At 36.6% G+C, this 18,045-nt stretch overlaps 1 protein-coding gene across 1 annotated transcript in view; it reads right to left on the bottom strand.

Annotated features, from left to right (window-relative positions):
• Window positions 1–1,090: 1,090 nt before the first annotated feature.
• LOC127878312 (semaphorin-2A-like) overlaps window positions 1,091–18,045 on the bottom strand; it is a 55,210-nt gene continuing 38,255 nt past the window's right edge. The window contains exons 11-18 of the mRNA XM_052424834.1: window positions 16,692–16,833; window positions 10,163–10,343; window positions 8,913–9,034; window positions 7,923–8,059; window positions 5,721–5,818; window positions 3,776–3,857; window positions 3,151–3,268; window positions 1,091–2,523 (exon numbers count right to left, since the gene is read on the bottom strand). Coding sequence (XP_052280794.1) covers window positions 2,419–2,523; window positions 3,151–3,268; window positions 3,776–3,857; window positions 5,721–5,818; window positions 7,923–8,059; window positions 8,913–9,034; window positions 10,163–10,343; window positions 16,692–16,833 — 985 coding nt within the window. The 3' untranslated portion in view covers window positions 1,091–2,418. The remainder of the gene's footprint in view (window positions 2,524–3,150; window positions 3,269–3,775; window positions 3,858–5,720; window positions 5,819–7,922; window positions 8,060–8,912; window positions 9,035–10,162; window positions 10,344–16,691; window positions 16,834–18,045) is intronic.

Raw genomic sequence — 18,045 nt, 5'->3', positions numbered from 1 at the left:
TTACTAGTTCTGGCCAACCTTCATGTCAAGTTTCAAGACTCTAGGTCCAAGCATACCAAAGTTATAACAACTTTAACATTTTTACATTCAAGGTCACAGTGACCTTGACCTTCAAATGAATGACCTTGAAATGTCCAGTGGTTACTTACTAGTTCTGGCCAACCTTCATGTCAAGTTTCAAGACTCTAGGTCCAAGCATACCAAAGTTATAACAACTTAAACATTTTTATATTGAAGGTCACAGTGACCTTCACCTTCAAATGAATGACCTTGAAATGACCAGTGGTCATCTGTTAATCCTGGCCAACCTTCATGTCAAGTTTGAAGACTCTAGGTCCAAGCATACCAAAGTTATACCATGAAATAAGAACTTTAACATTTTTACATTCAAGGTCACAGTGACCTTGACCTTCAAATGAATGACCTTGAAATGACCAGTGGTTACTAACTAGTTATGGCCAACCTTCATGTCAAGTTTCAAGACTCTAGGTCCAAGCATACCAAAGTTATAACAACTTTAACATTTTTTATATTGAAGGTCACAGTGACCTTGACCTTCAAATGAATGACCTTGAAATGACCAGTGGTCATCTGTTAATCCTGGCCAACCTTCATGTCAAGTTTGAAGACTCTAGGTCCAAGCATACCAAAGTTATACCATGAAATAAGAACTTTAACATTTTCGAGCACGCCGCCACCCCGCCCGCCCGCCCGCCCCCCCGCCCGCCCGACAACATCAATCTATAAGCCGAGATTTTTTCGAAAAAAATCCGGCTAAAAATTAATTTCCATATCAGCATTCATAATTTGTATGACCATTGTTATCATTGACATTTCTACTTTAATCAAGTCAAATACTCAGTATATTATAAACATATATCTAGTTATTTAATACATAGACAAAGTTTCACATGTTCAACTAACCTGTTATCATTTTTCTTCATCAAATGGTTTCATGTTTATTTTGTTTGATAAAAAAGTAATGGAAATATTACAAACATGGGAGATAATTAAATAAAGCCCTTGAAGATTCAAAACTGTCCTTACTTAAAACGGTTATATAAATGGGTAAATTATGCAACACGTAAAATTACATTGATTTGTCATTTTAATTTTCAAATACGATGTCCATGTGTTAACGTATAGGTTATTTTTGTCATACAGGGAAATTTACAAGTGTCAATGCCAGTTGGCCAGGGTCATGCCAGATGACTAAGCAAGATTACCGGACTTAACTGTATGTCAAGTTTCATGGCTTATGTGTTAATGGAAACTAGAGCTTTGTCACAGACGTGACGTATACCCCCACGTGCAGCATTGACACAGACTATTTTGCATGCTGTCTTCACAAAACAAGAGAATGTAATTTATGACAATTATAAAGAATTATTATTTATAGCCATTTTGACCTTTGAATTCTTTCACATGACACGCTGTCCAATGACTGTGAACAAAATTAATGTACAGATTCATTTTAAAATCTCACAATGAATGACATAGTTATGGCCCAGACAAGATCATTTATTGCCATTTTTGACCTTTGAACTAAAAGTGTAACCTTGACCTTGGAGATATCGACCTAATTCTTTCGCTCGACACACCGTCCAAGGATGGTAAACAAAAAACATTTTTTCAAGATACCAAGGGCCATAACTCCGTTATTATAAGATGGTGTACAATGCCATTTGGCGTGCGTCATCCTCTTATTCATATATTTATATACTCATACAAAGTTTTAATGAAATCCGCTAAATCACTTCGAAGATATGGCTCCGGACACTAAAGTACTGGATGGACGGACAGGAAGACGGACGGATGTACAACGACAAAACAATATCCCTCCGCCTATGGCGGGGGATAAAAACAATATCATACATATGCAATGTTCAAGTAAGTCAGTTACTTTCATACTGAAGAAATAAGTGAATGCTCGTTACATAATTAAAGCTAGAATTCATTAAAGGTTTTTATATTTAATATGCCTATAACAGTTATATTATTTCAATATTTGCAGGTTAGATTGTCGCCGGCAAAGGTATGCAAGATAACAACAGCATGCGTGATACTATACAACATTTGAATCGCTCTAAACGAACCCGACATTGATTCTGATGAAAATCAAGACAATACAGATGCAGTCTTCAATCATGCTGTGAACGGAAACGGAAGCGTGACTCACATACGCGATTACATTGTCAACAGATTTTTCGCGTAATTAAGAAAAATGTTTCTCGAATTAATGTAAGGACATTAATTATAAAGTGCATAATCTAACACAATTATTGATGAACAACATTTAAAATAATCAATGTTAATAATTTTGTATTCAATAAAGCAAAATAGCAAATTTAAAACTATTATTTTCAGTCAAAGAGTTGATACATGTGCTAATTTAGATGTAGTAAAAATGGTTTTCAATTAGTCCTCGAAAAATGTGCAATCGATGAAATCATCCACAACTTTCTGTTCCCGTCTCTTTTCCTCTGCAAGCAGCATGCGAATTTCTATATCAAGTAGTTGTTTCTGAAACATATATTGCACACTTAAAGACTGATTCTTAACAAGTATTTAAAACTGAAACGTAATAGATCTTTTTAAATTTTGTATGCATTTTCATTACAGTAAATTTTTTTAGTTGTTGATAAGTACAACACAAACAAAAGTCAGTGTTTGTGATTTTCAAAAGAGATATATAGAAACATTGTATTCTGTATATAATCATATTTAAAAAAAATTACAATATTCATAATTTTCGATAACAGGTTTCCATAACTGTTATTTGCGCATAATACTTTAAATGTAACTTAATCATATGGAAGCAATTGTTTTTTTATGTTATTTTTTATTACGATTGAAAAAATGTTAAAAAACAAAAATTGCTATTACATGTTTGTACTTACTATTATTTATGTTTGTTTTTTAAATTTCCGTTTAATTCAAGTGTTACATTAATTACCTGAGTACATATCATTTTTAATATGTTGTATTTTGCTTATTGTGTCATTTGATATCTGAGTCAATAAATTGTCATAAATTAATACCTTTGTTTATACAAATAATTAGTCTTGATGAATTTATTTTATTTATGTAGGTATGATATGTGAATAATAATATAGAATACATAATGTCACATTGTTATCACATTCTTACCTCCCGTTCCTGTTTTTCCACCTCCCCCTTGAAATATTGTATTAGCCAGTAATGAAGTTCATCTGACTTGGTTTCGAACTTCTTTTGTTTGTTAACAGGCTCTTTATTACAACACTCACTGAAGTAAAAATAATTATATATGCAATAAACACTAGCAACTTGTATGATGAAGTATATGTAGTTACATATATTTTAAATACAGTTTTCTTAACAGCATTTGATCATTAAATAGTACATAATATAATTATCACAAATTATAATAGTATTTTTGATAGTAGTATTGGTGTGGTTTGTATTGCAGCGACGATGACTACTTCAGTAACTAGCCATTATATTAGTAACTTCTTTTAGTAGCATTAACTATAAGAGTTTAGTCAAAACTACTAGTAGTAGTCAATTATATTAGTATAAGTAAATGCTAGAATTGACAGTAACTACTAATAGTAATTTTATTGGTACAAATTACAATTAATAATAGAAGAAATATGTATTGATTTATTGTAGTAGACGTTTTGGAGATAGTAGCTTTATATATAAATATATAAATTTAATATATATACTTTGCACCATTGATAGTTGTACTTGTGTTACTATTATATTATCGTAGAAACATTATTTCATATACCTTAACTGCTCTGTTGATTTTTGTTGATTTGGGGATCCCTCAGCCGACGCAACTGGCATGTTGGAGAGAAAGTGACGACCATCTGTAAACAAACAACATCAGTATTGTGTGTAACTTATATAGCCCACAACAGAAGAGACTAAGAAAATACTGTACCCATAAATGGCGGAAAAGCATGTGTTTTAACAGGGTTAATGTGATAAATTGGATACTTATGGACATGATTCCATATGAATTGGTGAGTGTTATTGTTTAATAATGATTCCTTAATTTTCTTATGCATTTTGAGATGTCACGTGGATAAAAATAGAATGATTATTGGATTAAATAATGTATGGCAATTGGGAAAATCTCTGTTACTATAAATAGCTGTTTATCAAAGCAGACGCCTGTTGACAGTTCATGGTTTACAGAAATATTACTTGCTATTATTTGTTGCTTTTAATGAAAAACTAATTATTTTAAACACAAACAAGCTAAATCGCTGTCCATTCCTCCAGGAATCCCATTAAAAGATGCCGAATCTTTTAATGTGAAAATACTGAGCTCAGGCCGGGGATTGAACCTACCACCTCCAGAGTGGTAGTCAGACACTTGAACCACGTCGCTAAAGAGCTAGCCCATATAGCAAGGCAGTATAAGATAAGTTCTCCTTATACCGAACCCTGCTACATACACCCCCTCCAATTCTGAAATTCTCCCACGAATTTCCTATTGCCATGACATCTGTGGGACGTCTGACACACCTGGTGGGTTTTTTACGTTGGGCGCCAATGTAACCCAGCCAGAAAAATCCCCGACCATACTGGGGATCGAACCCGGGACCTCCCAGTTTCAAATCAGGCAGACACTCTACCGCGTCGCTATAAAAGCTAGCTCAACAGCAAGGCTGTTGGAAGTGACCTTACTTTTACTACACTTTATACAGTTCGGCATTGCGAACTTTCTGGTCATCGGCCACAGCTGTCAGGGTCCCTCCGCCAGTTTTACGCCTTTCTAATTTTTTACTCGTGACTGCAGCCTTACTTTCTCGCTTCAAGTTTTGCCACTTATTGCTGCATTCTTCTGCAGATCTTAATGCTACTCCATGAGCAGAGATCTCTTCTGCTATTTTTGCCCACTTATCTTTTTTTATTTTATTGTTCAAAGTGTTGGAAAATTTATTTGTTAGTATTAAAAAAGTTTTCTCATCCTTTACAAGCTCTTCCAGTTTTAAGATTTCTGAACTGCTGAAGTTAACGTTTCTTTTCTTTCTTTTTTATTCACGTGAAGATGTGTCTGATGTTGATGCCATTTTGGAAATGGATAACAGAAACAGGAAGTGGAACTTTGGAATGGATTGTGGGATTTAACATGGACGTTAAAGTCTGAACGCTGCGTTAACTAACGCTAGCGTTAAAACTTGTTGAGCAGCATGAAGTTAACGGCTGAGTAAATAACGCTGCGTTTGGGTACTTAACAGAGGTAAAGCTTAACGGTAATGTTATCTTAACGATGCTTTGAGCAACCGGGCCCAGGAAATTGGCCCCCATTAAGCCTAACAAACTCTTTTTTGTTTCATCAAGATGGTTGTTATGGGTAATTAACAATTATTAATTCTTAGAGATTGGGGTTAATTAATGACGTTGTTCTTTTACTGTTTAGTTCTTACAGGTGTTATATTTTCAATGACAGTGTTTGTAACACATTTTATTGATTGCTTAGATCGGAGCTACTGGTAATCAATTGCATGGAATTAGAGTGATAGTACAACTAGTTTAAAAACAAAACTGATATGAAAAAGTTTAAGTAACACGATTAAGTATGTAGCAAATAAGAAAAGGAAATGTAAAAGAGTTGATTAAAGATTTGACCACAACCTGTTGTTATTTTTCAGATCACACCTGAAATGATGTAATTTTAATACCTTATTCCATCACATAACTTTTGCAAAAAATAATTTTACCTTTAATAATTGTTTTATTTGTAAGAACTGCCACTAAGCTGAGAGTTTGATGCACATCATTGTGGTCTGCTCTAAGATTACCAGTGCCTGTACATGAACTGAAACATCCAACACATACAGAAATTAATCAATAAAATAATCTGAAATACGTGTAGTTAAAAATGAAGTCATGTTTACAAGTCAGTCTGATCAACAGCTTTTCGCCTCAGTATTCCTTTTAACATTAAAACATGTGACCCTGACGTTTAAGTGGGGTGACTGCCACATGGCTTATGCTCACTTACTGTCAAAGTATATTATTATTAATGCAAGTTTCAGGCAAATCATTTAAAGAGCACGGAAGATAAGAATAGACAGGGAAATACGTTATAAAACATTCAACCTTGAGGAGTTACCAGACATGGAGTTCAAGTTACTGTTTTATGTCTTCTACCCATTGTCAGAATGAACAAAACATTTGGGTCCAGTTTCATGAAAATACTTTAGATGGTATAGATAACTAAGGTGGTCCTAAGACAATGCACCAAGATATTCTGTCAGTTACCTACATATTGACTGTGAGACAAATTAGATGGTGAATATCTGTTATTATTAGTTATATGAAAATTAAACATGAAAACAAGAAATGTGTTTGTCCGAAACACTATGTCCCCTTCTGCGCCGCTTTGATTTTTTTTGTGAACCTTTGACCTTGAAGGATGACCTTGACCTTGAACTTTCACCACTCAAAATGTGTGGCTTCATGAGAACACCGCTTTGAAAAAAAGTTGTTTTTTTACCTTTGACCTTGAAGGATGACCTTGACCTTGAACTTCCACCACTCAAAATGTGCAGCATCACGAGAACGCCGCTTTTATTTGTTTTGACCTTTGACCTTGAAGGATGACCTTGACCTTGAAGGATGACCTTGACCTTGAACTTCCACCACTCAAAATGTGCAGCTTCATGAGAACGCAGCTTTGACATTTTTTATTTTTATTTTTGGACCTTTGACCTTGAAGGATGACCTTGACCTTGAAGGATGGCCTAGACTTTGAACTACCACCACTCAAAATGTGAAGCTTCATGAGAACGCCGCTTACATTTTTTTTTGGACCTTTGACCTTGAAGGTTGACCTTGACGGATGACCTTGACCTTCCACCACTAAAATAAGTGCAGCTTCATGAGAACGCCGCTTTGAAAAAAAAATTTGACCTTGAAGGATGACCTTGACCTTGAATTTCCACCACTCAAAATGTGCAGCTTCATGAGATACACATGCATGCCAAATATCAAGTTGCTATCTTCAATATTAAAAATGTGTCTGTCAGAAACACTATGTCCCCTTCTGCGCCGCTTTGAATTTTTTTGTTTGACCTTTGACCTTGAAGGATGACCTTGACCTTTCACCACTCAAAATGTGTGGCTCCATGAGATACACATGCATGCCAAATATCAAGTTGGTATCTTCAATATTGCCAAAGTATTCATTAAATGAGCGATTTTGGCCACATATATTTGACCTCTGACCTTGAAGGATGACCTTGCCCTTTACCTTTCACCACTCAAAATATGCGGCTCCATGAGATACACATGCATGCCAAATATCAAGCTGCTATCTTCAATATTGCAAAAGTATTAATAAAATGAGCGATTTTGGCCACATATATTTGACCTCTGACCTTTGAAGGATGACCTTGACCTTTCACCACTGAAAATGTGCAGCTCCATGAGATACAGATGCATGCCAAATATCAAGTTGCTATCTTGAATATTGAAAAAGTTATTGCAAATGTTAAAGTTGGAGCAAACAGACCAACAGACCAACGTACAGACCAACAGACAGGGCAAAAACAATATGTCCCCACTATAGTGGGTGGGGTCATAAAAAAACACATAAAAAAACACAAGAAATTTGACCATGCCACATAACAAGCTTTTCATTGCTTTACCAATTCCCAATTACATTATTTACATTTAAACTCAAAACTGTAATATTGTGACATTGACATTGAACCCATGCATTCTGCACAGAATCTCATTGACCAAATCATTTGAACCAAGATTTATGAAAATCCTTCAATAGGTATAGGAAATACCTGGCGGACAGTCAATGGCACAACTATTTGACCTTGAAGCATGACCTTGAACATTGAGGTAGTATGACTAAGTTTTGCCTACAATTTCAAACACTGAATACTGTAAAATGTGAAGCTCCCTACCTGACATCGCAAGTGTTGTTGCAGTATGCACACAGTGTGTTATACACGCAGGCGTCACATTGAACCATCTTGGAGCAGGTTTTTGTCAGGTCGAATTTCACCACTTCATGATCAGTGCCCAGGTACAGGGTTGAACTCTTGAGAAGAAAAAAAAGAGGATAGAGATCACTGTAACCTTCGCTTTTTGGTAAATTTGGATTTTTAGCTATTATAACCCTTTACCACTTAGATATGTATTTTCACACATGTGTAGTCCCTTAGAAAGTTATATTTAATTTAAGACCTTTGTTACTATATTCAAGTGTATAAGGCTTCATCTCCAAACATTGGAAACTAATGAGCAGCAAACAGTATAAAACCTGAACAGACTGCGAGTAACTCGAAGGCTGTTCTTGTTTTATGCTGTTTGCACATAGCCAGTTTCACTTTGATTCTAAGTTGGAAAGGGTTAAAACAGCTCCGATGAAACATTTACCTATGAAGGCCTGAAAGGTTTGTGCTCATTTTCATCTTTCTGAATTCTTATATAATGGGCTTTATTCAGATAATTCATTCATCTTATACATGTACCATACTTATTGTAAAGTTCTTACACTAGGGTAATTTTTTAAAAAGTGATCTTTGAAATTATTATATAGTTTTTTTAAATTACTGCTATATTTGACAAATATTGGTTAAAAGTTAAGGTTAAAAGTTACTAAACAGGATCAATATACAAATTAAGATAAGATCAGCAAAAAAAAAAACTTTCATGATCCTCGTATTACTTGTAAAACGTTTATATCTAATGAGTAACTAGATGCGTTTTCTAATTCTTTATCTTTAAAGGAAGGATCATTTTAGCAAAAGTCCAGTATAGGCAGAGAGTGTCATCCCTGAATAAACTGTGTGAAATGCACCGGCTAATCTGGGACCACACTTTACACACATTTATTAAGCCCGCTTTTTCCCAGAGCCAGGCTAATAAGTAACATGATCAAGTTTGAAAACCTCAAGTTTCATGTCCCAAATAGGAGCATCTTTCTTCAAAGGCCTGTACACTGCATTTTCTTTACATTTTGGCTTGCCGCTGGTAAACGTCTTCATAAAAATGTCGTGCACACTTCCCTTATCTGTAAATTAAACCATTAAACATATATCATATCAGAGACAGTAAATTGTGGTTAAACAGTTATGCCACTTTCTAAGTTTAAGCAAGATTAATGATACCTTCTTTGGAAACAGTCTGATTACAGCTGATTGACTTTCACAACGGAAACAACTAAAGGTATGTTTTTGTTATGAATCAAGAAAAATTACAATTCACAGTGTTTATGGGATATTAACAAAGCAATTACACAATTTCATGAATTGACAGGTGTAGAAAGTTGTATGGTCTATCTCAGATATTAACGAACAAACAAAACTCCATCATCTTTTATCATTTTGGGCATAATTGCATGACTTAATTATGTTTGTTAGATCTTGCAATTAAAACACAATCATGATACCCTAAGATGTTGCACAAATGATTTATAAATTTATGAATTATTATTAAACTACCAAGCATGCAATTAATCTGTTATAATTGAAACGACATGTTAAAAAACTTAGTGAACAAACATGCATACAACCATAAAGAAACAAAATTAATTCCAGCTGTTCATTTAAGACTAAAATCATAATATTTAAGAAATAACCCTTTACCATTTTGTTTATATGGCCTTTGTTCTTAACATCAAGTTTCCTGTGTCTACAATTGTGTGTGGATATCATCAAGGGTAATATATAAACACGATGCTGCGTTCAACAAACGATGTGTTAATCGCAATTTAGGTCAATGTCAAAGTCTAAATGAGGTCACACAGTGTCCTAAGTGTTGGATCAAAGAATTAAGTTTTAAGTTAGTTTAAGTTAAGCCCAAGTGTGAAGACATCATCCATGCAAGTATCAAAGATTTGTTGGAGGCATTATGGATGTTAGAGCAAGATTTTGGCTCTTCTCAATAAGTTTCAGTACAAAAGTAGGTCAAAATAATGTCACGTGGTGTGGGTGTGTTTAAAGTGTTCAAAGACAACATTCAGTCAAGTATAAAAGCTTTGTAGGCAGCATAATAAAAGTTATTCAATATTTTGGTTAACCATGTAAGGACAAATGGACGTATGGACATACAGCCAGGCATATAAACCTAAAAGCAAATCACCGTATGCTAGGGGATATAAATACATTAAACATTTTCAAAACTTGTGCGGCTCTATTACCTGAAGCCAAATAGATGTTTCTACTTTTATTGAACTCGTGTCCTACAACGATCTTCATGAACTGTACACCACGCTTATAGAATATCGGGCCCTCGTATTCCATATCCACGTTCTTGTCCATTAGCTGATATTCCGAAACACGGTTTTCAAATATGAGCGGATTAGTGTCGTGGGCTGTACACTGAAAGTGGGAAAACGCTCAGTTATTGAATATACATTTCCGTTTACTGAAAGTCCGAAAAGGCAGTTTTCAAATATGCCTGTTTGTCTTTCTGTTATGCACTGTAAACTGAAAGTGGAAAGTGGAATTAGATTGGATTCAAGGATTTACAGGGTTTAGGAAGAGAAATGATGAAACAACAGCACCGCATAACGGGTGCCACGCTCGGTAGCGAAAGCTTGTCAGAATTTATTTTTTAGGTCACAGTGACCTTGACCATTGACCTAGTGACCCAACAAGAGATATGTTTGTCAGAAACACAATGCCCCCTACTGCGCCGCAGTGAAATAACATTTCTATTTATCATTTGGCAGGTATAGAAATCATCTCCCTTTAAAGGTTATTACTTCCCTTTAATTTTGTCCAATCCAACTAGGGGGGAGCGTCTTACAGTCAATTATGACCATGTCAGACATCACTCACAACCAAGGCCTGTAGTTTAAAAGAGATCATAGCCAGAATTGATCATGTATCTATGGACATAAGTCCACAGGTATGTAATGAATATCAAAGAAATTATAATTATATCATTAAAAAAAACTTTGACAAATCAATCATTTGGGTTATAAATAATCAAAATAATAAATCTCTGTACAGTAACTGTGAAACGAACTTTAATTCTTGGTAAGGAAATATATAATATGAGATTTATAATTATATAAATTACTTCCCTGAAAATAATTGTCTGTAACAAATCTCTATTTTTAGTAGCAAATAATTAAAGGCCACTACCGTGACTGTAGATTCACCACTCAAAATGTGCAGCTCCATGAAAAACACATGCATTCCAAATATATAAAGTGGCTATGTTCAATATTGAATAATTTTCTCCCTTTTTAAAGCTTATTACTTCCCTTAAATCTGTATTTTTTACCATAGACCGTAAAGGATGACCTTGAACTTTTACCACAATGTGTTTGTCAGAAACACAATGCCGCCTACTGCGCCGCTTGGATTTATTTAACCACAAGAGATGTGTTCGTAAGAAACACAATGCCCCCTATTGCACCGCTTTGAAACTTTTATTTTGACCTTTGACATTGAAGGATGACCGTGAACTTGAACTTCCACCATTCAAAATGTGCAGCTTCATCAGAACGCTGCTTTGAAATTATTATTTTTTTGACCTTTGACCTTGAAGGATGAACTTGACCTTGAAAAAATGACCTTGACCTTGAACTTCTTCCACTCAAAAATGTGCAGCTTCATGAAAACGCCGCTTTGATATTTTTGACCTTTGACCTTGAAGGATGACCTTGACCTTGAAGGATGACCTTGACATTGAAGGATGACCTTGACCTTGAACTTCCACCACTCAAAATGTGCAGCTTCATGAGAACGCCCTTTGAAATTTTTATTTGGACCTGTGACCTTGAAGGATGACCTTGACCTTCCAACAGTCAAAATGTGCAGCTTCATGTGATAAACATGCATACCAAATATCAAGTTGCTATCTTCAATATTGAACAAGAGCTGTCTCCATCGGAAGACATACATGTATGCCCCTGAAAAACGCTTGTTTGAAAGCTAAACGCAGATTTCGAAACCTAAACGCGGACCCTAAGTTCAAGGTCAAGGGGGTCAAAATAAGTGTGCGTATGGAAAAGCCTTGTCCAAATACACATGCATACCAAATATGAAGGTTACATCTGAAGCAACATAGAAGTTTTGAGCATTTTTCGAGCGGAAATGTAATTTTTTTATGATTCAAGGGCCGTAACTCAGAAGTGCCTGAGTAAATTTGGCTGATTATCAAACTTAACCTAGATGTTATTTTCTTACACATTTTTGTGAAGTTAGGTGAAGATCCGATGACATTTGCTCGAGTTATTGAGCGGAAACGAGAAAAAACGCAATTTTTCGATCATTCAAGGGCCGTAACTCAGGATTGTCTTGGTCAATTTGGCTGATTATCGAACTTGACCTAAATGTCATGAACTTACACATTTTCATGAAGTGTGGCGAAGATCCTATGACATTTGCTCGAGTTATTGAGCGGGAACGAGAAAAAACGCAATTTTTCGATGATTCATGGGCCGTAACTCAGAAGTGTCTGGGTCGATTTAGCCGATTATCGAACTTGACCTAGATATTATTGCCTTACACATTTTCATGAAGTTTGGAGAAGATCCTAAGATTTGCTTGAGTTATGCAGCAGAAACGAGACAATGGGGCCAAGATGGCCCTAGTTCTCTCACCTGAGAGAAGTCGGTTCATTCAATCTTTACCAAATGTCAAACTTGACCTTGATATTGTCCAGACAAACATCCTGGTCAAGTTTCATCATTATTCCATCTGCGAGTCATGATCAATGTACCTATGAAGTTTCATGATCCTATGCGTAAGCATTCTTGAGTTATCATCCGGAAACCATTTGTCTAAGTTGAGTCACCGTGACCTTGACATCCATTTTGTGAATACGTTTTTTTGGCACAGTGACCTTGACCTTTGATCTAGTGACCTGATAATCAATAGGTGTCATCTGCAAGTCATGATCAATATACCTATGAAGTTTCATGAACCTAGGCATGAGCGATCTTGAGTTATCATCCAGAAACCAATTTACTATTTAAGGTTGCGGTGACCTTGATTTTTGGCCTAGTGACCTGAAAATCAATAGGGGTCATCTGCGAATCATGATCATTGTACCTATGAAGTTTCATGATCCTAGGCATACGCCTTCTTGAGTAATCATCCAGAAACCATTTTACTATTTCAGGTCATCATGACCTTGACCTTTGATCTAGTGACCTAATTATCAATAGGGGTCATCTGCAAGTCATGATCAATATACCTATGAAGTTTTATGAACCTAGGCATAAGCGTTCTTGAGTTATCATCCAGAAACCATTTTACTATTTAAGGTCACGGTGACCTTGGCCTTTGACCCAGTGACCTGAAAATCAATAGGGGTCATCTGCGAGTCATGATCATTGTACCTATGAAGTTTCATGATCCTAGGCATACGCCTCCTTGAGTTATCATCCAGAAACCATTTTACTATTTCAGGTCATCATGACCTTGACCTTTGACCTAGTGACCTGAAAATCAATAGGGGTCATCTGCGAGTCATGATAAATGTACCTATGAAGTTTCATGATCTTAGGCGTAAGCGTTCTTGAGTTATCATCCGGAAACCATTTTACTATTTCGGGTCATCGCGATCCTGACCTTTGACCTAGTGACCAGAAAATCAATAGGAGTCATCTGCGAGTCATGATCAATGTATTTATGAAGTTTCATGATCCTAGGCATAAGCGCTCTTGAATTATCATCCGGAAACCATTTTACTATTTCGGGTCATCATGACCTTGACCTTTGACCTAGTGACCTGAAAATCAATAGGAGTCATCTGCGAGTCGTGATCAATGTACCTATGAAGTTTCATGATCCTAGGCATAAGCGTTCTTGAGTTATCATCTGGAAAACATTTAACTATTTCGGGTCACCGTGACCTTGACATTTGACCTAGTGACCTGAAAATCAATAGGGGTCATCTGCAAGTCATGATCAATGTACCTATAAAGTTTCATGATCTTAGGCCTAAGCGTACTTGAGTTATCATCCGGAAACCATTTTACTATTTCGGGTCATCGTGACCTTGACCTTTTACCTAGTGACCTGAAAATCAATAGGGGTTATCTGCGAGTCATGATCAATGTATCTATGAAGTTTCATGATCCTAGGCATAATCGTTCTTGAGTTATCATCCGGAAACCATTTTACTGCATTGGGTCACTGTGACCTTGACCTTTGACCTAGTGACCAGAAAATCAATAGGGGTCATCTGCGAGTCATGATCAATGTATCTATGAAGTTTCATGATCCTAGGCATAAGCGTTCTTGAGTTATCATCCGGAAACCATTTTACTATTTCGGGTCATCATGACCTTGACCTTTGACCTAGTGACCTGAAAATCAATAGGGGTCATCTGCGAGTCATGAACAATGTACCTATGAAGTTTCATGATCCTTGGCATAAGCCCTCTTGAGTTATCATCCGGAAACCATCTGGTGGACGGACGGACCGACATGAGCAAAACAATTTACCCACTCTTCTTCGAAAGGGGGGGGCATAATGAGAAAACTGCCCCCCTCCCAGCAGCCATTCTATTTAATTGACCGGAACCATTTTTGAACTCAACTCTCGTATCAAGGAAACAAATGTTCTGAGCAAATTTCATGAAAATTGGGCAACAAATGTGACTTCTACTGTGTTCACATGTTTTCACTATACATATAGAGAAAAATGCCCCGCCAACTGGCGGCCATGTTTTTTCACCGATCCCGACTATTTTCAAACTCGCTCGAGATATCATTAAAACCAATGTTTTGACCAACTTTCATAATGATTGGGCAAAAAATGTGTCTTCTAAAGTGTTTACAAGGTTTCTCTATTGCCAAATAAGGAAAGCTGCCCCGCCCACTGGCGGCCATGTTTTTCAACGGATCGGAACCACTTTTGAACTCAACCAAGATATCATTGAGACAAACATTTTGACAAAGTAACATGATGTTTGGGCATAAAATGTGACTTCTACAGTGTTTACAAGGTGTTTTTTTTACCTAGTGACCTAGTTTTTGACCAGGCACAACCCAGTTTCGAACTTGGCCGAGATTTCATTGGGACAAAGCTTCTGACCAAGTTTCATGAAGATGGGACAAAAAATGTGGCCTCTATAGTGTTTACGAGCAAATCGTTACGGACGGACGGACGGACGCACAGACGGACGGACGGACATACGGCGGACAAAGACCGGTCACAAAAGCTCACCTGAGCAATCAGGTTAGCTAAAAAAAACAATTGTTCGATGATTCAAGGGCCGTAAATGAAGAGTGTCTGGGTCAATTTGGCTGATTATCAAACTTGATCTAGACATTATTGCCTTACACATTTTCATGAAGTTTGATGAAGATATGATGACAATTGCTCGAGTTATTGAGCGGAAAGAGAAAAACTCAAATTTACGATGATTTAAGGGCCGTAACTCAGTCTGGGTCAATTTAGCCGATCATCGAACTTAACCCAGATGTTATTGCCTTACACATTTTCATGAAGTTTTGTGAAGATCCTATGAAATTTGCTCGAGTTATTGAGCGGAAATGAGAAAAAAATTCATTTTTACGATGATTCAAGGACCGTAACTCAGCCGTGTGTTAGTCAAATTGGCTGATGATCAAACTTGACCTAGATGTTATTGCCTTACACATTTTCATGAAGTTTGGTGAAGATCTGATGACAATTGCCCGAGTTATTGAGCGGAAAGAGAAAAACTCAAATTTACGATGATTCAAGGGCCGTAACTCAGTCTGGGTCGATTTGGCCGATCATCGAACTTAAACCAGATGTTATTGCCTTACACATTTTCATGAAGTTTTGTGAAGATCGGATTACAATTGCTTGACTTATTGAGCGGAAACTTATCCGGACGGACTAACTGACTGACTGACTGACTGACTGACTGACGGACGGTGCGATTTTAATATGCCCCCAGAACCTATGTTCTGGGGGCATAAACAAGTTATGGCCAATGTTAAAGTTTTCGGACGGACTGACGCCATATATTTGACATTTGACCTTGAAGGATGACCTTGACCTTCACCTTTCACCACTCAAAATGTTCAGCTCTATGAGATACACATGCATGCCAAATATCAAGGTGCTATCTTCAATAGTGAAAAAGTTATGGCCAATGCTAAAGTTTTTTTCGGATAGACGGACAGACTCACATACACACATACTGACATACTGACACACTGACATACTGACACACTGACATACTGACTGACGGACAGTTCAACTGCTATATGCCACCCTACCGGGGGCATAAAAATATATATGTGGGCAGGTCAGATAACTATGTCCATTTAAAGCTTATAACTTCCCTTGACTTAGTTTTTTCGACCCTAGACCTTAAAGGATGATGTTCACCTTGAAATTTTACCACTCAAAATGTGCAGCTCCATGAGATACACATGCATGCCAAATATCAAGGTGCTATCTTCAATATTTAAAAAGTTATGGCCAATGTTAAGGTTTTAGCACGACGCCTACAGCGGACGGCGGACGTTGGACGGCGGATGACGGGCTGGCTATGACAATAGCTCGGGTTTTCTCCGAAAACAGCCTCGCTAAAAAATTAACCTATATTATCAAAATAGGTTAATAACTTAATAACGTGAACTTGAAATACATCAAGGGCTGAGCAATATAGGAATTTGATGCAATGACAATGGAAATTTTACTGTAAACAATTCAACTTTATCCAAAGGTACACATATTTATTTATGCACATTATGAGTACTAACATTATCAAGTCTTGGGTTAGGATTGAGATTGTCAGGAACTGTCTCCCACATATCACCATCCTTGTACTTGAACTTGCCATTGAAGGACTCTTCTATCCGTGCCTTGCTGAACACACAGACGGCTGAGGAGTTGAGGTCAGCCCTGCAAGTGAACATACATATCTGCAATAATGGGGGACGAACAGTCCGAATGATTATATGGATATGGGAATCAATAGTATCATGAACATACTTAGTCACTGTTCTGACTCAACTTAAAGTGTTTTTTAAATTTTAAAGATGAGTTCAATCATCATGTCAAATTTAGCATTAACAGGAGGGTTGTGTTAGGTTTCAGTCTTACTTAACTCTGACTTTGAGGAGGAATATAAGCTTTATTTATTGTTGAGATTTCATTGCCATTGCGCTTACAGATGTTCTCAATACGCATCAGAGTGGAATCTCAAATCTAATCTTCTGAAATGAGTTCAAAAATTAAAAATGTACATGATACTGAGCACTGGTGTGCCCCTTGTGACTGGTAGGTACCATATTCGATCCCCACTCAGGGACTGTTCTTGTGATCTTAACAGAGACACTGAGTAATGATTCATGCCAGTAAAAGGGCTCAATGGAATCTGTATAAGCCCAAGGCTATTGATATAGTAATGCCTAAATCAATATGCCAAGAAATCATTAAAACAAATGATTCAAGCAAGTTTCATGAACATTATATTAACAAGGGCTGTTTGTAAAACATGCATGCCCCCCATATGGGCCGTCAATTGTAGTGGCAGCCATTGTGTGAATACGTTTTTTGTCACTGTGACCTTGACCTTTGACCTAGTGACCTGAAAATCAATAAGGGTCATCTGCCAGTCATGATCAATGTACCTATGAAGTTTCATGATCATAGGCCTAATTATTCTTGAGTTATCATGAAACCATTTTACTGTTTCGAGTCACTGTGACCTTGACCTTTGACCTAGTGACCTGAATATTAATAGGGGTTATCTGCCAGTCATTATCAATGTTCCTATGAAGTTTCATGATCCTATCGTAAGCATTCTTGAGTTATCATCCGGAAACTATTTTACTATTTCGAGTCACTGTGACCTAGACCTTTGACCTAGTGATCGGAAAATCAATAGGGGTCATCTGCCAGTCATTATCAATGTACCTATGAAGTTTCATGATCCTAGGTGTAAGCGTTCTTGAGTTATCATCCTGAAACCATTTTACTGTTTCGAGTCACTGTGACCTTGACCTTTGACCTAGTGACCTGAAAATCAATAGGGGTCATCTGCCAGTCATGATCAATGTTCCTATGAAGTTTCATGATCCTAGGCGTAAGCATTCTTGAGTTATCATCCGG

Source organism: Dreissena polymorpha, chromosome 4 (genome assembly GCF_020536995.1).
Source record: "Dreissena polymorpha isolate Duluth1 chromosome 4, UMN_Dpol_1.0, whole genome shotgun sequence".
Lineage (NCBI taxonomy): Eukaryota > Metazoa > Mollusca > Bivalvia > Myida > Dreissenidae > Dreissena > Dreissena polymorpha.
This window is presented reverse-complemented; position numbering and strand designations above follow the sequence as displayed.